The following is a 22,656-nucleotide window of genomic DNA, read 5'->3' on the forward strand; positions in this document are numbered from 1 at the left end:
CTCCCTCGTACGTAATAAATTCCATCGTTCTAGCATACTTAGTAAAAATTCGAAGTTGGTAATATAATAAGGCTTTCATTTCAAAAGGAATTAAGAGATTATTTTGCACAAAAGCCGCCATATTAAAATTAACCATTATTTCAGTGGCTATCCTAAAGTGTACCAGTATGGATTGCTCGTGTGGAATTCACTGTTGCTTGCTGGAAAAACTTTATTATGGAATATACTGTACATGTGAATTAAAGTGAAAGTTGAAGTTTCAGTAAAGTGCTTTTTATCCACTCGGCTCTTTTAAGCCTGCACGCATTTCACTGCATTTTACTACCTGTTAGTAAATCCTATTCTGTTTACAAAACGAATTTTTTAAAAAAAAAAATCACTTATATAAAATCTACAGCAGAACAGTACATTATTTTCTTCCATGGAGCTTCTCTCCATTAGTTTATTCGTTAATCCAAGCGTTTAGGTGTCAGTCTCCCTTTGCCCTACTATAACAAACACCCGTTTGCCCCCCCTGCTTCAGAACTCTGGCGGCCTGTAGCGTTACCAATATGGTCGTAGTGTGTGGTTCAGTGGTTCTGTGTTCCAGCGATTAAGATTATTCGTGCATGACAACAGTCTAGCACCGCCGAGAGCGCCAATGATGGCGTGAAATCGTGGATTTTACATGTTGAAAGAGGGAGGGGGGGGGTAAACATCAACTTTGGGTGTGGAAAAGGGGAAGGGCGCTCTTTTTTTTTTCATTTTTTGCTAAGAGATCTTTGCATTGAACATTTTTATAGTGCTGATAAACTTTTCTAATAATCTTTTTCTATCTCTTACGCTAATGAAAAATGAAATGAAATCTTTAAGTTTTACGTCCCACGGTTATGCCGGTTAGGCTAAAGGAGACGGTGATAATGAGAGATGAGTGAAAAATGGTGGAATGAAGAAAGTGGGAGGAAACGGGAGAACCCCGAGAAAACCCACGAGCACGGTGTTTGTCCACCACAAAGTCCACACGGCGCGAGCTGGGATCGAACCAGGGACCCCAAGCACCGGAGGTGAACGCTTTAACACTGAGCCACCGCGCCCCCTCTTACGCTAATATTCGTGTTATTATTCAGTTCAAAATCTTTTGTTGTCGCGAATTCTGTCCAGGAATTTGAAGCTTACTCGTATATATAAAACGATAATCATGGTTGTTGTGCTGTATGGTTGTGAAACATGATCGCTTACTTTGAGGGAAGAACGCAGACTGAAAGTATTTGAGAATAAAGTCGTAAGATGAATATTCGGACCCGAGAGGAACGCGAGTGGGGAGTTACGGCAACTTCATAACGAGGAACTGCATAATTTATACCGTTTACCAAACATTATTAGGGTCATCAAGTCTAGGAGACCCAAGTGGGCAGGCCATGTAGGCAGAATGGAAGAAAATAGGAACGCTTTCAAAATTTTAACTGGAAATCCAATCGGAAAACGACTGTTAGGAAGACCTAGGCGTAGGTGAGAGGACAATATTACGATTGATCTCGTACAAATAGGAATACAAAGTAGAAACTGGATTTAGTGGGCTAAGAAGAGAAGTCAATGGAATGCGGCATAGAACCTTCGGGTTTAATGGGCCATAGAGTTGAGTTGATTTTGAGTTTAACGTCCCGTTCACCAGCGACCCTGTATGAGACGTGTATCTACTAATTAATGTGGACTCCGAACTGCATGAACTCTCGCCGGGAATGGAATCCGGGTCTTCCACGTCAAAGGCGCCTACGCTAAGTGTTTAGGCACGAAGGAGCTCTCCATAGGGCATAGAGTTAGTAGTTAGTTAGTCATGTTAATATTCATAATTTACATTTAAAAATATGAAGATACTCTTTGCCCTCCAAATCCTCAAATATACACAAGACGGATGGTATATTTAGTAATTATGATGTCTCCAGTGACGGCTTGTGCGGAAAGAAGTTCTATCGATAAATGTTAAAAATTTATCACTTCAAACTAAGGGCAGAAAACCTGCCTAATGTACTAATTCCTGTATGCAGCAATTAGAGTTGAGTTGAGTTGATTTTGAGTTTAACGTCCCTTTCAGCAGCGAGTCTATATGAGATGGGACCTACTGATTGACGTAAAATCCGAACCACATGGGCTCCCGCCGGGAATAGAACCCGGGTCTCCCACGCCAAAGGCGCGTACGCTAACCGCTTAGCCACGAATGAGGTCAAGCAACATCTAGAATATTAGAATATTTTTGCTCTTAGTTATAGGGATAAATGCATATTTTTTATCGGTGTAACTTTTCTCTCTGCACTGGAAGGCTTTCTCTGTTCTTTGACTCCCTGCTTTCCTATGACATAGAATGGAAGAAAAGGGAGTGGGGTACTTTCTTATGATCTAGAATGGAAGAAATACAATTGACTATCGACTATTCGGCCTAATGTGGCAGTAGGACGGGCCAGATAACAAAAATGCCGGATAGCAAAAACGGGCCAGATAACTGCTTCTCCCTTTTAGCTGTCCGCTATACAATACTTCTCTGCTTACTCTTAAACAGTTGTATCGACCAGGTCATTTCCCATAATATCTCGCCTTCAAGAGAGTAAAATTATAAGTTTCCGCGCCCAGGTCCTGAATTCGAATAATTGTTTAGTATTCGACCAACATCTCGACCAATATATATCTCTCCTGTGAACAGAATTGCAACAGCAAAGGGAAGCCTATATTTATTGGTAACAACCGCCACTCATCTGATGGAACAGAGGAGAATCCTCGAAAAATACTCAAGAGTGATCAGGCACGATTTCGAACGAAGGACATCGTGATTGCAAGACAAGAAAGCTAACCGAAGAGCTTGTTTTAGCTATAAAAGAAAAAAAGTTCGCACTAAAAATAGTAACTAGTTACAACAATATTCTTTGAACATACTGGTAACCCTAAAGGAGTAAATTACTAATACGACGAAAATATAGATATGTTAGTTACTGGTATACATTCTAGTTTAAATCTTGTATTATTAATGCACACAGTGAATATTCAGATAGTCACGTTCGGTGTAGCAACTATTGTTAGTTCAAATTAACTCCAGTCCTTCTGGAAGAGAGGTATTTGGTAGTTGTCATCCATTCACAACAACTGACAATTGTCTTTGTGGGGTAGCAATGCGACTTTTGCTCCAGTTCCTTCCTAAGCATTTACAGTATTATCCTTCTCGTCTTTGCATCGTTCTTCCCAGACACTGTTGCCAAGACAAGAAGAAGGAAGCCAAGCATCAAAGATGAAAGTTTCTTCTTGTGTTGTCATCCGGTATCTTCTTCTTCTTTGTCTTCTGTGTTTTCTGTGCATAATGCATTGCTTAGCACTTAACCAGTAGCAACCAAAATGTCTTCCTCTACGCGTACAAAACCTTTTGTTATTCAAATAGTCTCGTAATTTGCATAAACGTTTAAGATTCCTCAACGTCTCATTTTGAACTTTCCAGTTCCTCGTTCTTCGGCTAAAAAATATGAGGGTGTGTATGCATGTTTTGTGGAATTACTTTTCCTATGTAGCAATGAAACACGTGCTGTACATACTGTTATAGTCTGTTTGTTTATTACTTGATTTTTTCTTATTTAACTCCTGCTTATTAATTAATTTCTTATTTAACTCCTGTTATTAATTTACTTTTATATATAATGTAACTCTTTTTATTAATCGACTTTTTATTTAACTCTTGTTTATTAATTGATTTTTTTAAATTTAACTCCTCTTTATTAATTGACTAGCTGAAATGGTCCCACTCTTTGCACGGGGAGAATAATAGCATTGTGGAAAGCATTTGAACCCTCTTTCCTCCCTCAATATATTTCAGTGAAAATATAATAGTGACTTCTTATTTAACTCCTGTTTATTAATTGATTTTTATTTAACTACTCCTTATTAATTGACTAGCTGAAATGTCTTCACTCTTTGTACGGAGAGACTAGGATTTTGGAAAGCATTTGTACCTCCTTTCTCCCCTCAGGATACACTTCAATGAAAATGTAGTGGTGACTTCTTATTTAACTCCTGTTTATGAAGCAACTTATTTAACTTCCGTTTGTTAATTTATTTTTATTTAACTCCTCTTTATTAATTGACTAGCTGAAATGACTACTCTTTTCACGGGAAGAATAGGATTGAAAAAGCATTTGAACCTTCTTTGCCCCCTTAGAATGCATTTAAATGAAAATGTAGTGGTAACTTCTTATTTAGCTCCTGTTTATTAATTGATTTCTCATTTAACTCCTGTTTATTAATTGATTTTTTTATTTAACTCTTGTTTGTTAATTAATTTCTTATTTATCTCTTGTTTATTAATTGTCTTATTTAACTCCTGATTATTAATTGATTTCCTCTTTAACTCTTGTTTATTAATAGTCTTACGTAACTCCTGTTTATTAATTGGCTTTTATACAGACGTGTTCAAATTATTAGACTCACGCTCGAAAAATGCAAAGTTGATGTTGCAGTCTCAATTTCTTAGTTCTAGAACATGTCATTTAATTGTTAAACCACTAATATAGGATCCTTCATTTGTTTACTGTACAGTTAAAGTGGTGATATCACCGTTGAACAGCAGATGGCATTGGTGGTGGGGTGGGAGTTCTGAAAGTGGTATTTCAGTTTTAGACAGCTATTGTGGTTCCTATCAGCAAGTTACAATCTGAAGTATTATGGTTTCAGTCGTAAGCAGTTACGACATTCAAAGCATTCAGCAGTTCAAATGAGCCAGTTTATAGTAATCGTGACGTGTTTTTTGTATTAATCTTTAATTCTATGAAATCCTGTATTCGCGGTATCATGGAAAAAGCCAACTCTTCGTAAAGTGGAAGTTGTTAAAACACTTCTGGCCGAAGGAAGATATACACTACGACAAATTGCTAGTAGAGTTGGGGTAGGCCAAAAATTTCTTAGTAAAATCTCCGTTGCAATGAGCTAGAAGCAAATGTATCAACAAAATAGGGTTGGGAATTGTGGGCGAAAAGCAAAGCTATCGCTAAGAGGTATAAGAAAAATTAAAAGATTGGCTCTGGGAAACAGAAACGCAACTTCTAGAGACTTAAGCATAAAAATGGCAGAGTATGGTGTATACATTTCGCCTGAAAGTATTCGAAGGATTCTTTGTGGTGAGGGAATAAAAGCACTCAGACCAAGAAGGAAAACAAAAATTACTCCAATCATGGCAAAGAAGCGCCTCGAATGGGCATGAGGCCTAGAACATTGGACTGCTGATGATTGGAGAATAGGTGTTTCAGTGAAGAATCATGTGTCTTCGTGTTTGACGAATGTTCACACGAATGTACGACGTCAACCTGGGGAGGAATTCAAGTTGGAATACCTCCAACAAACCGTGAAGCATCCTACTTCAGTCATGGTCTGGGGTGTGTGATGTCTGTCTTCGGAGCGGGGAAACTGTATATAACACAGGTAATAATGAAGCACGACCAATACCTACAAGCTCTTCAAGAGGAACTGCTTCCGCAGACTGCAGTCTGGTTTGATGACTCACACTTCATCTTGATGCATGATGGAGTCCCATGCTACCGGGGCAAAACTGTGAAAATCTTCGAGAACAACGAAATTAGTGTTCTTCCGTGGCCAGGCAAAAGTCCTAATATGAACCCGACTGAAAACGCTTGGAGTTTCATGAAGGAAAAGATAAAGGAGAAGCACATTACAACCAAACATCAGTTGATCGAGGATATCAACAATTTGTGGTTCATGATGTTGAATTGAAGGCAAAATGTGCTAATCTCGTACATAGCATGCCACAAAGGATAAAAGATTTAATAAAGAATAACGGATTTCATACGAAATATTAATATTTGTGTGAGAGATAATTTTCTTGTAAGTTTTCCATTTCATTTTTTTTTTCAATTTAGATACACTGTACAGTATTTATATTTGAATGTCACGTACGCATTTGTTTTATAAATATGGGAAAGTATGTGCCATAACCAGAAGAAATTAGAACAGAGTTACAGAGCAGTAATTTGAACTAAGTTCAAACGTGTTTTCTGACTAATATTGTAAGAACAGTAAAATATTTAGAAACTGAATGTTGAGTCTAATAATTTGAACATATCTGTATTTACTGTAACTCTTTTTATTAATGACTTCTTATTTAACTCCTGTTTATTAACTGATTTTTATTTAGCTCCTCTTTATTAATCGACTAGCTGAAATGCTCCACTCTTTGCATGGGGAGAATAGCATTGCGGAAAGCATTTGAACCCTCTTTCATCCCTCAATATATTTTAATTAAAATGTAGTAGTGACTTCTTATTTAACTCCTGTTTATTAATTGATTTTTATTTAACTTCTCTTTATTAATTGACTACCTGAAATGGCTACTCTTTTCACGGGGAGAATACAATTGGGAAAACATTTGAACCTTCTCTGCTCCCTCAGAATACATTTCAATGAAAATGTACTGGTGACTTCGTATTTAGCTCCTGTTTAATAATTGATTTCTTATTTAACTCTTGTTTATTATATTGAGTTCTTATTTAACTCTTCTTTATTAATTGTCTTCTTATTTAACTTTTGTTTATTAATTGTCTTCTTATTTAACTCTTGTTTATTAATTGTCTTCTTATTTAACTTTTGTTTATTAATTGTCTTCTTATTTAACTTTTGTTTATTAATTGTCTTCTTATTTAACTTTTGTTTATTAATTGATTTCTTGTTTAACTCTTGTTTATTAATTGTCTTCTTATTTAATTCTTGTTTATTAATTGCCTTATTATTTAACTCTTGTTTATTAATTGATTTATTTAACTCTTGTTTATTAATTGTCTTATTTAACTCCTGTTTATTAATTGTCTTCTTATTTGACTCCTGTTCATTAATTGACCTTTATATTTACTGTAACTCTTTTTATTAATCGATATATTATTTTATTCGACTTTTTTTTAGTTGACTAGCTGAAATGCCCACATTTTGCATGGGGAGAACAAAATTTTTGAAGTATTTGAACCCGCTATTCCCCCTCAGAATATATTTCAATGAAACTGTAGTGGTCACTTCTTATTTAACTTCTGTTTATTAAGCAACTTCTTATTTAAAAACTTATATATTAATTGATATTTACTTAAATCTTTTTTATTAATTGATTAGTTGAAATGTTCACTTTTTTGCATCTGGAGAATAGGATATGGAAAACATTTTATCCCTCTTTGCTCCCTCAATTTATTTCAATGAAAATATAATAGTGACTTCTTATTTAACTCGTGTTTATTAATTGATTTTTATTTAACTTCTCTTTATTAATTGACTAGCTAAAATGCCTCCACTCTTTGCACGAGGAGACTAGAATTGTGGAAAGCATTTGAATCTTCTCTGTCCCCTCAGAATACATTTCAATGAAAGTGTAATGGTAACTTCGTATTTAAATTATTTAATAACTTCTTATTTAACTCCTCCATGGCATCACAGATCCCATGAGAACAGAAGAAAAGAATGTAAAATTTCTTCCCATAGCTCTGTTTTGTTCTGAAGATACAGGGCCTTGCAAACACCATGAGGTTAAACAAAGCTAATGTAAAAGGGACTATTCTCTTTGTAACTTTTCCGCCATATGGCGTTACAAACACCATGAGAACGGATAAAGCAAATGTAAAAGTAGCTTTTCTTCCGATAGCTTCGTTTTGTTCTGAAGATACAGAGTATTACAAACACCATGAGGACAGACGAAGCTAATGTAAAAGCGGCTATTCTCTCTGTAGCTTTTTCCGTTATAGGACATGACAGATCCCATAAGGACAGGTAAAGCAAACATAAAACTGGCTTTCCTCCCTCTCGTAGCTCTTGTTTGTTCTATTGATGCATAGGTAAGCTAACTGTAAAAAGTGGTTTCTTTCTTGCGGAATCACTTAAAAAAACAGTGTCCAATTGCTTATTTCTTCATATTTGTGGAGAAGACAAGAAATCAGTTGTTGAGGGCTTATCTGTGATGCAAAAGTCATTAGTTTCGATCCACGGAAAAGGATATATATATATATATATATATATATATATATATATATATATATATATATATATATATATATATGTGTGTGTGTGTGTGTGTGTGTGTAGGTGTGTATAGTAATATTCCACACATGGTTCTATTTATAAACAATCAACACGTGCTTGCATTTATAAACAGGACCACGTACGGCCTTCCTATTACAAACAGTGTTTCTTTTAGAAAAAGTGTTCTGGGGGGCACATTTAGCATTCAGAGGAACACACATTATCTTCACACGGTATTATTTTATTTATTTTTATATTATAGACGTATTATTTTTGTCTACTCCGGGAGACACTCTCAGAGCTCCGGGGGGCAGTGCCTCACAAAAACATGTCTGGAAGTAACAGTATTTCAGAGGCAGATGGCAAAAACACCAGCACTACCGCTACACTGCACTGGAGCTAGCTATAAAACCAAGAGGACCACCACATCTGGCATCAATCTTTGGCTGGTCTAACTCCACTCTCCTAGCTTACTTGGAACTTTGAGAGATTCCTAACCCACCCCAAGCCTTCTAGCTCGCCGAGAGCTCTAAGGCCTCCTGAATCTACCCCCCTCTGATTGTCTGGAGTCTTATGGGTTTCTTAACCTCAACCACCCAGCTTGCTTGGAGCTTTGTAGCTTTCTAAACTCTCTTTGCTTGCATGGGGCATTGAGAATCCTAAATCCACTCCACTTAGTTTATCTCCACTTACTAGTTAATGGAAGTCTGTGGCAGCGGCGGATCCAGGACCGACTTCTGTCATACTGCTACTTTTAAGGGCTCCAAACTTTGGGATGGGTTTTATTTATATACATAAAATAAGAAAGCTTCCTTTTCTGGGGGGAAGGCCGATCACCCCGATCTTGACCCCCTGGATCCGCCCCTGATCTGTGAGGATCCTTCTCTAGGCTGCCTGGTCCTTGAGACACGATTTTCCTAGTTATTAGAGAACACACTTTTTATAGAGAAAATTGTATTATATATATATATATATATATATATATATATATATATATATATATATATATATATATATATATATATATATATATATATATATATGCTTAGCTTCACACAAAAATTAATTATTTTTAAATAAATGTATTTGATCTCTTTTTTTTTTTTCAGACATCCAAGAATTTTACGAGCTCACGTTATTGGACGACACGAAATCCATTCAACAAAAAACCGCCGAAACTATTCGAATAGCAAACAAATGGGAAGCAAGCGATGGCCCGATTACTCCATCCTACGGCAACAATGATGTAAGTACCATTCCATTATTTTTAAAAGCTTTTTCTTTCATGGTAATAAAAAAATAATACACGTTGTAGTTCAAACGGTAGCATCTGATATAGTTTTTGTTTCATTTATAAGATCGTTCGGTTTGAAAATACCAAGAAGATGCACTAAAAATGTAAAATTGATCGTGGACTTAATTTAATGTAAACATTCAGTATAATCTTTGCTTTTATATCTATTTAACACTCTACGAAGCAGAGTGTATTTCATCCTACTCATTGAGATTTCTTTAGTTACACCGTACTGGCCAGGATACATTACCTTTACGTCCCATACATTTCAACATTTTCAGTTGTGTATTAACAGGTATTACAAACAAAAACACTGTATTACAAATACTTAGATATCGGTGCTGCAGTGATATGGCCTCAATATTGCCAGTATGTGATTTACTGGCTTAACGTCTAGAATTGTTAGCATTTATATGTTGCATTTTCCAATATGTTATTGATGTGGTTAATTGGGTGGAGATTTATTTATTTATTTATTTTGCGCTATATGTTCTAGCATGTGATTCATTCGGAAAAACTATGAAAATTTATTTGCATTTATGTGAAGTGTTTTGTAATATATGATTCATTATTCCGACTTATAGTAGTTATTAATATTTATTTGTCATTTATTAGTTTTTCTACATATGATTCATTGGTCCCATTTTAACCAATTTTTGTCATTTATATGTTTTCCTACATGTGATTCATTGCTTCGATTTTAACCAATTGTCTACATTTGTGTGTTGTCCTTTCGTACATGTGATTCATTGCTCTAATTTTAACTTATTCTCGACATTTATGTGTTGTCCTTTCGTATATGTGACTCATTAGTGCGATTTTGAGCAGTTGTTGACATTTGTGTGTTATCTTTGCGTATATATGATTCGTTAGTCCGATTTTGAGCAGTTTTTGACATTTGTGTGTTATCTTTTCGTATATATGATTCATTAGTCCGATTTTGAGCCGTTGTTGACATTTGTGTGTTATCTTTTCGTATATATGATTCATTAGTCCGATTTTGAGCAGTTGTTGGCAGTTGTGTGTTGTATTTTCCTACATGTGATTCATTTCCAACTGGAGAGAAGTTGTCGGCACTATGTGTTGTATTTTACAGTTCATGGTTCATTGATCCAACTTCTGGCTGGTGTTGAGATTTATATGTTATATTTTCAAATACTTGTTTATGATTCATTGACCCAACTGCGGCATTGGTCTAACCGAATAGAAAGTTTAAAAAAATTGTTAATTGAAATATTTTATGCCAATTCGATACAGTTTATTATGCCACAACATTTTTATTTATTTACTGTATACACTGTTAAGTAGCAGGTTGTAACTTGTAGTGAGCACAAAAACTAATAATTTCGAACAGCTTTTTTGCTCGTTCGTTGGAAATGCGTATTAGGAGAACAAAAAAGGACATATCAGCTTCGGCAAAAATCACAGAGGTTTCGGTAAAATCCGAAAATTGTTTGGAGAAAGTGAAAATAGTTTCGGTAAAATACGAAAACGTGTTTTAAAAATAAAACCGATACTGGTTTCGATTAAAAATCGTAACCGGTTTTGTAGAAAATCGACATGTTTTGTTTTAATTTTCTCTAGAAACAGATTTTCCATTTTTTTTTTTAAATAAAGACGACAGTTTTTCCTATTCCCAGTTGTATGTATTCTACAGGGTGGAAATAAAGTCTCTTCCTGATAACGAAGATTAATAACAAGAAAACTAAGAATGATAGAAGAATGCGGTCTGGAGCAAATAATAGGAAAACTCTAAAAGTTTTTTTTTATTATTTTACCTGATTTAGAGAATTTCCACTTGTGCTCGATTAGTTGCTCATGCGATGTCACATGCGGAACTTGCGCGTCGGAGACCATGAACAATCTGCACCGTATATGCATATAACTTCAAACGTTTGTGTTAATACACACTAATTATTTGCTGAGCAAAACCATATATTTTCATTATAAATTAAATACGTGTTACTGTTTTACCAACTAACTTTTTGGCTTTATCAGACACTATGAGATACAGGATAACTGTACAATCTTTATATATATATATATATATATATATATATATATATATATATATATATATATATATATATATATATATATATATATACAACAGCTAAGGTATCTTTCTTCTGATCTGCTCCTGGCCGGAGTCAGTGTATATGTATATATGTGTGCATATATAGGTGTAATAGTGTTTGTGTATTTATTAATATATATATATATATATATATATATATATATATATATATATATATATATATGATTATTTACTTAATTATTTAAGTTAATTGTTAATTTAAATTAGTTTAATTAAAATCGTCATTTTGTCTTATTAGCAACAATAGAAAGCATCTATATAGGAATTTTCAAATAAGTACACTTGAAGGAGATTTGCTGCTGCCAGGAGCCAATCAGAAGAAAGATACCTTAGCTGTTGTATGCACAGACTAGAATATACAGACCGCAAACTCAGCGAAAAACTGGAAACTTGGCGACAGTAGCGCCTCTAACACGCGACGATGGAGCTGACTAGTCAATTTGGCGTCACCTACGTGGAAATTTCGAAAGTAACTGTTACTCTTTCGCTCCTTTAGTTGCATTTGGGGAACAGCTTTTTCTGTCGACATACTTTGCTGAACTTAGATATTTTCAAAGAAAGAAAGATCTGTTAATATAAAAAAGCTGGAAAGGAACGTCCACTCCCGAGACAGTACAAGAAAAAGTGAACAATAAGCTTATCTCATCTTTCTGCAGTACATCTAACACTGAGATGCGAAGACAAAAACAATCCGCCGGTTACTATGACAACCTATGACGTCACGTTCCAAGACCGATGGCAGCGCCATCCACACACGACAACACCGATTCCGCCCACCGAGAGCGTTGATTGGTTCTTTCACTGTGCAGACGATCTAAACTGATTTCAATAGTGCATATAGGAAGTTGCTCGTCTGTATGCACTCTAGTCTGTGGTTGTATGTATATAAGACTGTAGTCATCCTATATCTCATAATGTCTGATGAAGCCAAAAAGTTAATTGGTAAAACAGTAACACGTATTTAATTTTTAATGAAAATATATGATTTTGCTCAGCAAATAATTAGTGTGTATTTAATTATTTACAAAGCAAAGCTTCTACTTATGGAAAAATCACAGTTTGTGAAAAAATTTTAACACAGTTGACTTCAGGATGTTTGGTTCACGTGATGCAAAGCAGGGATTTCCGTGGTCTTCGGATTAAAGCAACACGAACAGCTTCCACACGTTCCTCACTAACACTTGGTCTACCGCTTCTATCACGATCTAAAACACTTCCTGTTGCAATGAACTTCCTATACCATTCCCTCATACTCTTTAACATTTGGTGGCTGCTGTCATACTCTCCCGTGAATGTTCGTTGAACTGTGACGGGAAACTTCGCTTTCTGCCGTGCTGACGCCATTTTTAAACAAATGACTGTCGCGTGAGTCAGCTGCATTAGATGGCAGCACAGGCTGTGGCAAAATCTTGAAGTATCATACAAGCAATGTTTTCATACATACCGCATGCTTCTCGTTTGTTTGTGCTTCTATCATTCTTTGTTTCCTTGATATCACCGCCGGACGGATGTAGAAGACAGTGCTTGTTATTAATGTTTGTTATCAGGAGAGAGTTTGTGTCCACCTTGCATTATTTCTGTCAATAGTGACACATGCTGAATAGAATAATAAATATTGCAAGAATCGAAAGTAAATTGTGATAAATAGGGAATTGCTGAAAACATGAAAAGCAGGGTGTCTGTAAATGGCAGTTGGAGGCCATTTTGAATCTTTGACAATAAAAAAAAAAAAAAGAGAGAGAGAGAGAGAGAGAGAGAGAGAGAGGAAGGATTAGAATTCAAGCCATGAATGCAATCTTTCTCTTAAAGAGTGAACGACCTCGAGCAGTTATGTAAGTTTTTCAAGTGGAGGAGGATCGTGTATATGGACAATCGACTCTTCGAGAGAGTCGAAAATAAATTAACGAAGGCTGGTTTTGCGTTGGCCTCATGTGAACAAGGGAACCTTATTAGACGCTCTTAATTCCAACGGTCGTTGTTAAGCTTCAACGACCCTTAATGGCTTCTTTCATATCGAAAGCCCTTACTACAAATTACGCTAATAGCAAATTAATGTTTGAGGAAGTGTATTAGTTGTTTTAAGCGAAGTTAACGTTCGCTTTAAATAGAAATACCGACTGAAGAGAAGGAAGCGAAATTATTTACTACTGGAAACTTTTTTTAAAATTATTAATTGTTTTGAGTACATGGGGACTTTTTCTTTCGTTTTGCTTGCTTCTACGGAGAGCCACTAGAATGTTCTATGCGGTAATCTGTTTGTGAACCTACTCGTACATTCCACGGGAATGGCTCAATAGATTTGGATCAAAATTGACACGGATGTCACTAGTCCCGAACGTAACAAAACTACTTAATTTCATTAAGATTGGTCAAGATCAGTGGCCAAATTTGGACAAAGTCAAAGGCCAAAACCAGAGTTGATCAATTTGAATGAAACCTAACATTAAGGTAATTCATAAACTAATGACGTAACATACAAATTTTAATTGAAAATGACCAAGTTAAAAAAAAATCATCATGATCAAAACCGAAGTAAATTTGTATTTGTGATGTATGGCGTTATCGATTTACGACCTATGAATATGGCCAGCCAAATTTTCTTAAATTGCTGAAGGCCAAAGTCAGTGTCAAAATGACATGCCTTTGAGATTATAATTCCATTTTCATCTAGATAACTTCAAGACCTTGATAACTTACTTCCATTTATATCAAGATAACATGAAGGCTTTAATAATTTAATTCCATTCGCATCAAGATAACCTAAAATCCTTGATAATGCACTTACGTGTGTATCAAGTTAAAATGAGGTACCTTAATAACGTAATATCATTTGCATCAAGATAACATGTAGGCCTGGATAACCTACTTGCATTTGCATGAAAATAACATTTAGACCCTTGATAACTTAATTCAAGTTCCATCAAGATAACATGAATGCCTTGATAATCTACTTCGATTTGTATCACACTAACGTAAAGGCCTTGATAACATAATAACCAGTAGCATCATGATAACTTGAATGTCTTGATAGCGTACTTTGATTTGTATCAAGATAACATGAAGGCCATCTTAACTAAATACCATTTGTATAAAGATAACATGAAGGCCATTGAGAACAATGCCGTGCTGTACGGGGGGGCGAGTGGGGCGACGGCCCGGGCGCCGAAGTAAGGGACACAAAATTCGGGAGGAACAAAGAAAAGAAAGAGAGGAAAAGTACTTGGAATATTACTAGTATGCACTATTCTTCCTGCTTTAGAAAGTGGTGCTATAATGTTGGTCATGTTAGAAAAATGCATGTGCATATAATTATAAAATGGAAGGGAAAAAGTAATAAAAAGTGCTCGAAATTAAGGAAAAGCAGGGTTTATTTTTGAAAATTTTCTTACGCTTCGCGCCAACTATGGTGGCACTTCGTGATTGGTCTGTCGACCTCACTCGTATGTGAGGGGGCGCCATCGTAATGCTCTCGCTCGGGGTACTGATTTTCCACGGCACGGCACTGATTGAGAACCTGGCTGGACCTACAGTATTTAGGATAGACCAATCAAGCCCAAATCCCGAAACCAACTTTGATCAAATTGAACTAAAAGTAGCAAGAAAGACAGTGATAGCCTAATGAAGTGATAAAGTAATATTTAGCTGAGATCGATCAATGCTAAAGATCAAATTTGATCAAGACAGAAAGCAGAAACCAACGTAAACATTTACTTCTCAAGATTGACTTGTTCGGTGAGGACAAAAACTCGTAAAAAATGATTAATCAAATTTGATTGAGTTCAGTCGAGAAGAAAAGCAATTTGAACTTCTGTTTGTCTTTGAGCCCTGTAAAGTATGGGTAGCTTAAAACAGGATAGAGCCAGTAGCGGATCCAGGGGGCGATGGCCAGAAGAGGAAAGTTTTTATATTTTATATATAAATTAAACCCATTCCAGAGTTTAGAGCTTTTAAAAGTAACTCTAAATAGCAGTATTACAACCCACTGCCCCCCCAGAATTCCCGTCCTGGATCCATCCTTGGATAGAGCGGGGGTCAGAATGGAAGTATGCCCAACAAGTTAATCATCAAATGCTTGTGCCCAAAGGAAAATAAAGGAAAGCATACACTGATGTCACTCGGCGTGAAATGAATCTCCATATTTTTACTACCATTTTAAGAAGGGTGTAGAATTTTTTTGCAAAATATATGGAAACAAGTTTTGATTTAAGAAATTTAACCGTTTTAACACTTGGGGGCCTTTTCTCTATTACTACTATTACCCTATTACTCCATGACGTGACGGTCACGTCATCAGTGTCATAAGGGTTAATGTAGGCAAAATGTTGATTATCGTGTTCTTTCTAACAAACGTTGATAATCAATATGTATATAAGTTTGCTTCCCTACATTGGTGAGTCGTGCTTCCATAGATGTGTGTCTATATACCTGGTGTCCAACTTATGGAGCAGTAATAGCACATTGCTTAATTTCCATAGTTCCACCCAGACACGTTGGCAAACTAAACATGTGTCCAAATTCGAAAAATTTCTTTCCTTTAAAAAAAAATGTTCTTTGTGGAGACCTTTCTTAACGACTGTACTGAAACAATTCAATTGTCTACCAAAACGTTAAGAAAGTGAGGAGGAAAACAGTGAAGAACGTAGGTGAAATACTAAAAGAAGAATGCAGTATGAAGTAGAATGAAGATGTGTCAAGTATAAAAGTGGGAAGGGAGAAAAGAAGAACAAGTAACTTGTTTAAAATATTTGATAATCTTCATAATAAAGAGATGAAGTGTGAACGAAAAATAAGAGCAAGAATAGTAATGGAAAGAAACTTTTAGGAAGGAAGAAAGTATACTAGCGGATCATTGATTAAAGGATTGCATAAAATGCTTTATCGTATATTGTACGTACAGTATTCCACGAATCAGAGCAGAAATTTGAAAAATAGCGAAGTACTACAAAAAAGAAAAAAAATGACTGGGCACAATTGAAATATCGGCAGGAATTTGGCCGAGTGGAATGGATAGGAAGTGGGAAGTTGTTAGGAGAAAATATGTAATATTGAATATAGTTAAAATAAAGAAAATAATTGTTTGTTAGGATATTACTAAATTGTCTTATTAGTAACGTGATAGAAGGTGTGGTAAAAAGGCAAAAGTAGAACACTACTAGAGACAGTTAAAAATTAGAAAAATAAATTGATTAGGAGATTAATTGGTAAGAAATTGTGTTATTAGGGACGTAATAGAAGGTGTGGTAAAAAGGTAAAAGTAGAAGAACACTACTAGAGACAGTTAAAAATTAGAAAAATAAATTGATTAGGAGATTAATTGATAAGAAATTGTGTTATTAGGGACGTAATAAAAGGTATGGTAAAAAGGTAAAAGTAGAAGAACACTACTAGAGACAGTTAAAAATTAGAAAAATAAATTGATTAGGAGATTATTTGATAAGAAATTGTGTTATTAGGAACGTAATAGAAGGTGTGGTAAAAAGGTAAAAGTAGAAGAACACTACTAGAGACAGTTAAAAAAGAGAAAAATAAATTGATTAGGAGATTAATTGATAAGAAATTGTGGTATTAGGGATGTAATAAAAGGTAAGAGAAGTGTTCGAGAAGATAATTCTGAAAATAGTTAAGAAGAGAAAAAGAAATTTATCAGAAATTATTATTAAGAAATTATGTTATTAGGATTCGTAGGCGGTATGGTAGAAGGTAGGAGTAAGTGTCGAAGGAAAGGACAGCACTATTGAAAGAAAATTTTGAAAATAGAAATAAGTTCGTTATTAAATCAATTGGTTTGTAAACAAATTGTTTTATTAGGGGTGCGATAGAAGGTAAGAGCAAATTTCAAGGTAAAAAGAAAAATATTCAAAATAGAATAAGGAAAAGAAATGGTTAGGGCATTACTTGAGAAGACATTGAGTTATTAGGAATGTGATAGTAGGAAGGCAGTAGGTACCGTAAATGAAGAAAAAGGAGGAAAAGATTTATGTTAATGAACTGTATTAACAGAGTAATTCTTTCGTGAAAAACAACAGACAACTATAGTTCATAGAAGTTTCTAAATTTGTGTCAATGGTCTGTCGTGATTCCAGAATATTTCTCATGATAATGATGATGATGCTGGTGGTATTTTAAATGACATTCGTAATTATTGTTCGACCATTTCGTTGGTATTCGTAATTAATATCAAGTTGTTTCATATAATTCATAACCACATTTTCATGGTAATTGATCTTTTTTTTTTCATATAGAAAGATGTAAATGCACACATTCCATATAGGTTATAATACAATTTACGAAACATTTAATCCGATCAGACATTATTAATTTGACATTAATTTTGCTCAATTTGAGTTAAATCTACCGTCAAGGCAAATAATAATAGCATGATAATGTATATTAACTTATAAATACATAATATTTACGTATAACGCTGGAGATACAATAATTGTGGTAATTACCTTCTTTTTAAGTTACGTGTTCATCTAATTCTTTTACCAATTTGCTAAATATTTGTTTATCGAATTCTTTTCTAATCTGTTTTATATTCCTGAATGTCACGCATATTGGATGAAAATTTATAGCATTCTTTTTTGTTGTTGTTGTTGTTGTTGTTGTTGTTAATTTCGAAGACAAAGGTTCATTGATTCGTTTTACTGCATTACCTTAAATATTTGAATTTTGTATCTGATATTTCAAATGGAGGTTTATCTTAATTCTTCTGTCAGTTTTATTTTCTAATTTTGCAATCCTTAAGTTCACTATTTCTTTTCCTCCACTTGCTTCACATGTTCCAGATTTTCGACTACATTAAAGAGTTATTTTCTTGCTAATTTGTTTTCTTGCTACCTGGCGCCTCCACCATGTAAAATTTCTTTGGTAGGTAGAACTAAGTTTCATAAAAGAAGAGTCAAAAATCGACTCTCACTATCGGTTTTTATGATAAACTAATAAAATACAATAGTATTTACCCCACCTTGTCCCCTCTGATGGGCGCCCTTGTTCACAGATACTATTAAAATGCTCTAATGTAAGGTACAAGGTAAATACAGGTTCCACTCGATCTGACGGTCTCGAGAAGGAAACCTCAGTAGTGTGCTATTTGAGGGGTTGTAGGACACACTCTACTCCGCTTGAAGTAGACGAGCTTAAGATTCCCGTCAAGGCTCCGCTGCAAGCGAGGCTGGGTTGTGTTTGGGATTCTTCCGCTGCTCCACAGCAAGCAGCAAAGAGAGGCGAAGTCTAGGAGCCGTTAGCTCCGCTGCAAGCTAACGCTTTGGGAAGGGATAGGTGTCTCCTACACTCCACTGCAAGTCTAATAAAGGTAGACCAATCGAAGACTAGTACCGGTCCGCTGGTTGCTGTCCAATATATAGATGTCCCAGAGCGGAGATTGCGTTGCTGTTGTCCTGTCATCATGTGATTTGTAGGAGGTGCCGGTGATCCGTCGTCTCCTGCTCGTAGTAATTTCACGTGATGTGTAGTACCCTGTTGTAAATCCATGTATGATGTTTAAAAACAGGAGTATATAGCATTCGTGGCACATTACAATATTTAGTTTAGTCTTTTAATACCAGTGATTGCAGCCTGAAATTTACAAACGGTAAGAAAATGTACAACGAGGTTATGTTATTTATTTCAGGTAGTTTTCTAACTTGGTCATCGTTCAAGCAAGTGTTTGATCAGATATTGATCTTTTTTCATTGTTTCTCTTCCCTATAAGAGACATTAAACTAAATATTTTTATCCCATTTCAAAGACTTTTATTGACATTTTAATAATTTTCTGTATTTTATTCATCGTATAATATACCATTGTTATCTTCAGAGACATCATGCCTGTTGTTCTGTATGGCTGCGAAACATGGTCACTTACTCTGAGGGAAGAACATACACTGAAAGTATTTGAGAACAAGATCCTGAGACGAATATTCGGACCCAAGAGGAACGGGAATGGGGAATGGCGGAAACTTCATAACGAGGAACTACATAATTTATATGGTTTACCCAACATTGTTAGGGTCGTCAAGTCTAGGAGGCTTAGATGGGCGGGTCATGTAGCTAGAATGGAAGAAAGCAGAAACGCTTTCAAAGTCTTGACTGGAAGACCAATCGGAAAACGACCATTAGGAAGACCTAGGCGCAGATGGGAGGACAATATTAAGATGGATCTCGCAGAGATTGGAATACAGAGTAGAAACTGGATGGAGTTAGCTAAGGATAGAAGTCAGTGGAGAGCTTTTGTGAACGCGGCATTGAACCTCCGGGTTCCATAGGCCATAGTGTTAGTTAGTTAGTTAGTTTTATCTTCAGAGACTTGGAACTGAAGATTCATTTTGTTTCATAGAATTTTCTTGAAATCTTACTAGAATTTTGATTATCTTTTAAATTCCCATTTATCATTGTTTTGTCCTATAAGAGACATTCAAGTGAACATTTCATGGAATTCTTTCGAAATTTTACTAGTCTTTTGTTTGTCTTTTAAATTCCCATTTATTATTGTTTTCTTATCCTATAAGACACATTAAATTAAAATTTTCATTTCATGGAATTCTTTTGAAATTTAACTAGTCTTTTGTTTGTCTTTTAAATTCCCATTTATTATTGTTTTCTTATCCTATAAGAGACATTAAATTGAAAATTTCATTTCATGGAATTCTTTTAAAATTTTACTAGTCTTCTGTTTGTCTTTTAAATTCCCTTTTATTATTGTTTTCTTATCCTATAAGAGACATTAAATTAAAATTTTCATTTCATGGAATTCTTTTGAAATTTAACTAGTCTTTTGTTTGTCTTTTAAATTCCCATTTATTATTGTTTTCTTATCCTATAAGAGACATTAAATTGAAAATTTCATTTCATGGAATTCTTTTGAAACTTTACTAGTCTTTTGTTTGTCTTTTAAATTCCCATTTATTATTGTTTTCTTATCCTATAAGAGACATTAAATTGAAAATTTCATTTCATGGAATTCTTTTGAAACTTTACTAGTCTTTTGTTTGTCTTTTAAATTCCCATTTATTATTGTTTTCTTATCCTATAAGAGACATTAAATTCAAATTTTCATTTCATGGAATTCTTTTGAAATTTTACTAGTCTTTTGTTTGTCTTTTAAATTCCCATTTATTATTGTTTTCTTATCCTATAAGAGACATTAAATTGAAAATTTCATTTCATGGAATTCTTTTGAAACTTTACTAGTCTTTTGTTTGTCTTTTAAATTCCCATTTATTATTGTTTTCTTATCCTATAAGAGACATTAAATTGAATTTTCATTTCATGGAATTCTTTTGAAATTTTACTAGTCTTTTGTTTGTCTTTTAAATCCCCATTTATTATTGTTTTCTTATCCTATAAGAGACATTAAATTGAAAATTTCATTTCATGGACTTCTTTTAAAATTTTACTAGTCTTTTGTTTCTTTTTAAATTCCCATTTATTATTGTTTTCTTATCCTATAGAGACATTAAATTGAAAATTTCATTTCATGGAATTATTTTGAAATTTCACTGGTCTTTTGTTTGTCTTTTAAATTCCCATTTATTATTATTTTCTTATCCTATAAAAGACATTAAATTGAAAATTTCATTTCATGGAATTCTTTTGAAATTTTATTAGTCTTTTGTTTGTATTTTTAATTCCCATTTATTATTGTCATTAAATAGAAAATTTCATTTCATGGAATTCTTTTGAAATTTTACTAGTCTTCTGTTTGTCTTTTAAATACCCTTTTATTATTGTTTTCTTATCCTATAAGACACATTAAATTGAAAATTTCATTTCATAGAATTCTTTTGAAATTTTACTAGTCTTTTGTTTGTCTTTTAAATTCCCATTTATTATAGTTTTCTTATCATATAAGAGACATTAAACTGAAAATTTCATTTCATGGAATTCTTTTGAAATTTTATTAGTCTTTTGTTTGTATTTTTAATTCCCATTTATTATTGTCATTAAATAGAAAATTTCATTTCATGGAATTCTTTTGAAATTTTACTAGTCTTCTGTTTGTCTTTTAAATACCCTTTTATTATTGTTTTCTTATCCTATAAGACACATTAAATTGAAAATTTCATTTCATAGAATTCTTTTGAAATTTTACTAGTCTTTTGTTTGTCTTTTAAATTCCCATTTATTATAGTTTTCTTATCCTATAAGAGACATTAAATTGAAAATTTCATTTCATGGAATTCTTTTGAAATTTTACTAGTCTTTTGTTTGTCTTTTAAATTCCCATTTATTATTATTTTCTTATCCTATAAGAGACATTAAATTGAACATTTCATTTCATGGAATTCTTTTGAAATGTAACTAGTCTTTTGTTTGTCTTTTAAATTCCCATTTATTATAGTTTTCTTATCATATAAGAGACATTAAACTGAAAATTTCATTTCATGGAATTCTTTTGAAATTTTACTAGTCTTTTGTTTAACTTTTGATATCTATATTTATCGTAGTTTTGCTTTCGACATAACGTTCAACTGAAAATTTCTTTCCGTTTCCTGAAGTTTTCTTGAATTTTTCTTGTTCTTTGTTGTTTATCTTTGGTATTTATGTTTTGTTTTTTTATAAGGGATATTAAACTTAAGATTTCGTTTCATTCCATGGACTTTTCTTCAAATTTTACTAGTCTTTTTTTATTTTTCATATTTTTATTCATTATTCTTTACTTTCGGTAAAGTCTATACTTTCAAATATCTAAGACCAATATTAACAGACGAAAACCTTATTCAGGAAGAAATTCAATGTCAACTAAAAGAAGAAAATTCGTGTTATTATTCAGTTCAAAATCTCTTGTTGTCGCGAATTCTTTTGGGGAATTCAAAGCTTAAAATATATCAAACGATAATCATGTGTGTTGTTCTGTATAGTTGCGAAACATGGTCGCTTACTCTACTCTTACGTAGACTGAAAGTATTTGAGAACAAGATCGTAACACGAATATTCGGGCCCAAGAGGAACGGGAATGTTGAATGGCGTTAACTTTATAGCGAGGAACTACATAATTTATATCGTTTACCAAAGATTATTAAGTTCATCAAGTCTAGAAGGCTCAGATGGGCAGGTCATGTAGCCAGAATGGAACAAACTAGAAACGCTTTCATAGCAGAGATGTTCACCCTCGTGAGGGTGACCCTCTCGAGGGCATCCTCACCCTCAAATTCTCTCGCCCACAATTACGCGAGGGCGAGAACAAGCTTCGACAGCGAGGGCGAGGGTGCGCGAGGGCGACAGACAATTCCCTTTGCGAGGGCGAG

At 34.1% G+C, this 22,656-nt stretch overlaps 1 protein-coding gene across 1 annotated transcript in view; it reads left to right on the forward strand.

Annotated features, from left to right (window-relative positions):
* Nucleotides 1-22,656, forward strand: part of LOC145684280 (disks large 1 tumor suppressor protein-like) — a gene marked incomplete in the record, with an annotated part of 1,496,324 nt that overhangs the window by 527,633 nt on the left and 946,035 nt on the right. The window contains 1 exon segment of the mRNA XM_081756423.1: nt 9,126-9,262. Coding sequence (XP_081612549.1) covers nt 9,126-9,262 — 137 coding nt within the window.

This window comes from Thermobia domestica, chromosome 4 (genome assembly GCF_964235325.1).
Source record: "Thermobia domestica chromosome 4, izTheDome1.hap1.1, whole genome shotgun sequence".
NCBI lineage: Eukaryota > Metazoa > Arthropoda > Insecta > Zygentoma > Lepismatidae > Thermobia > Thermobia domestica.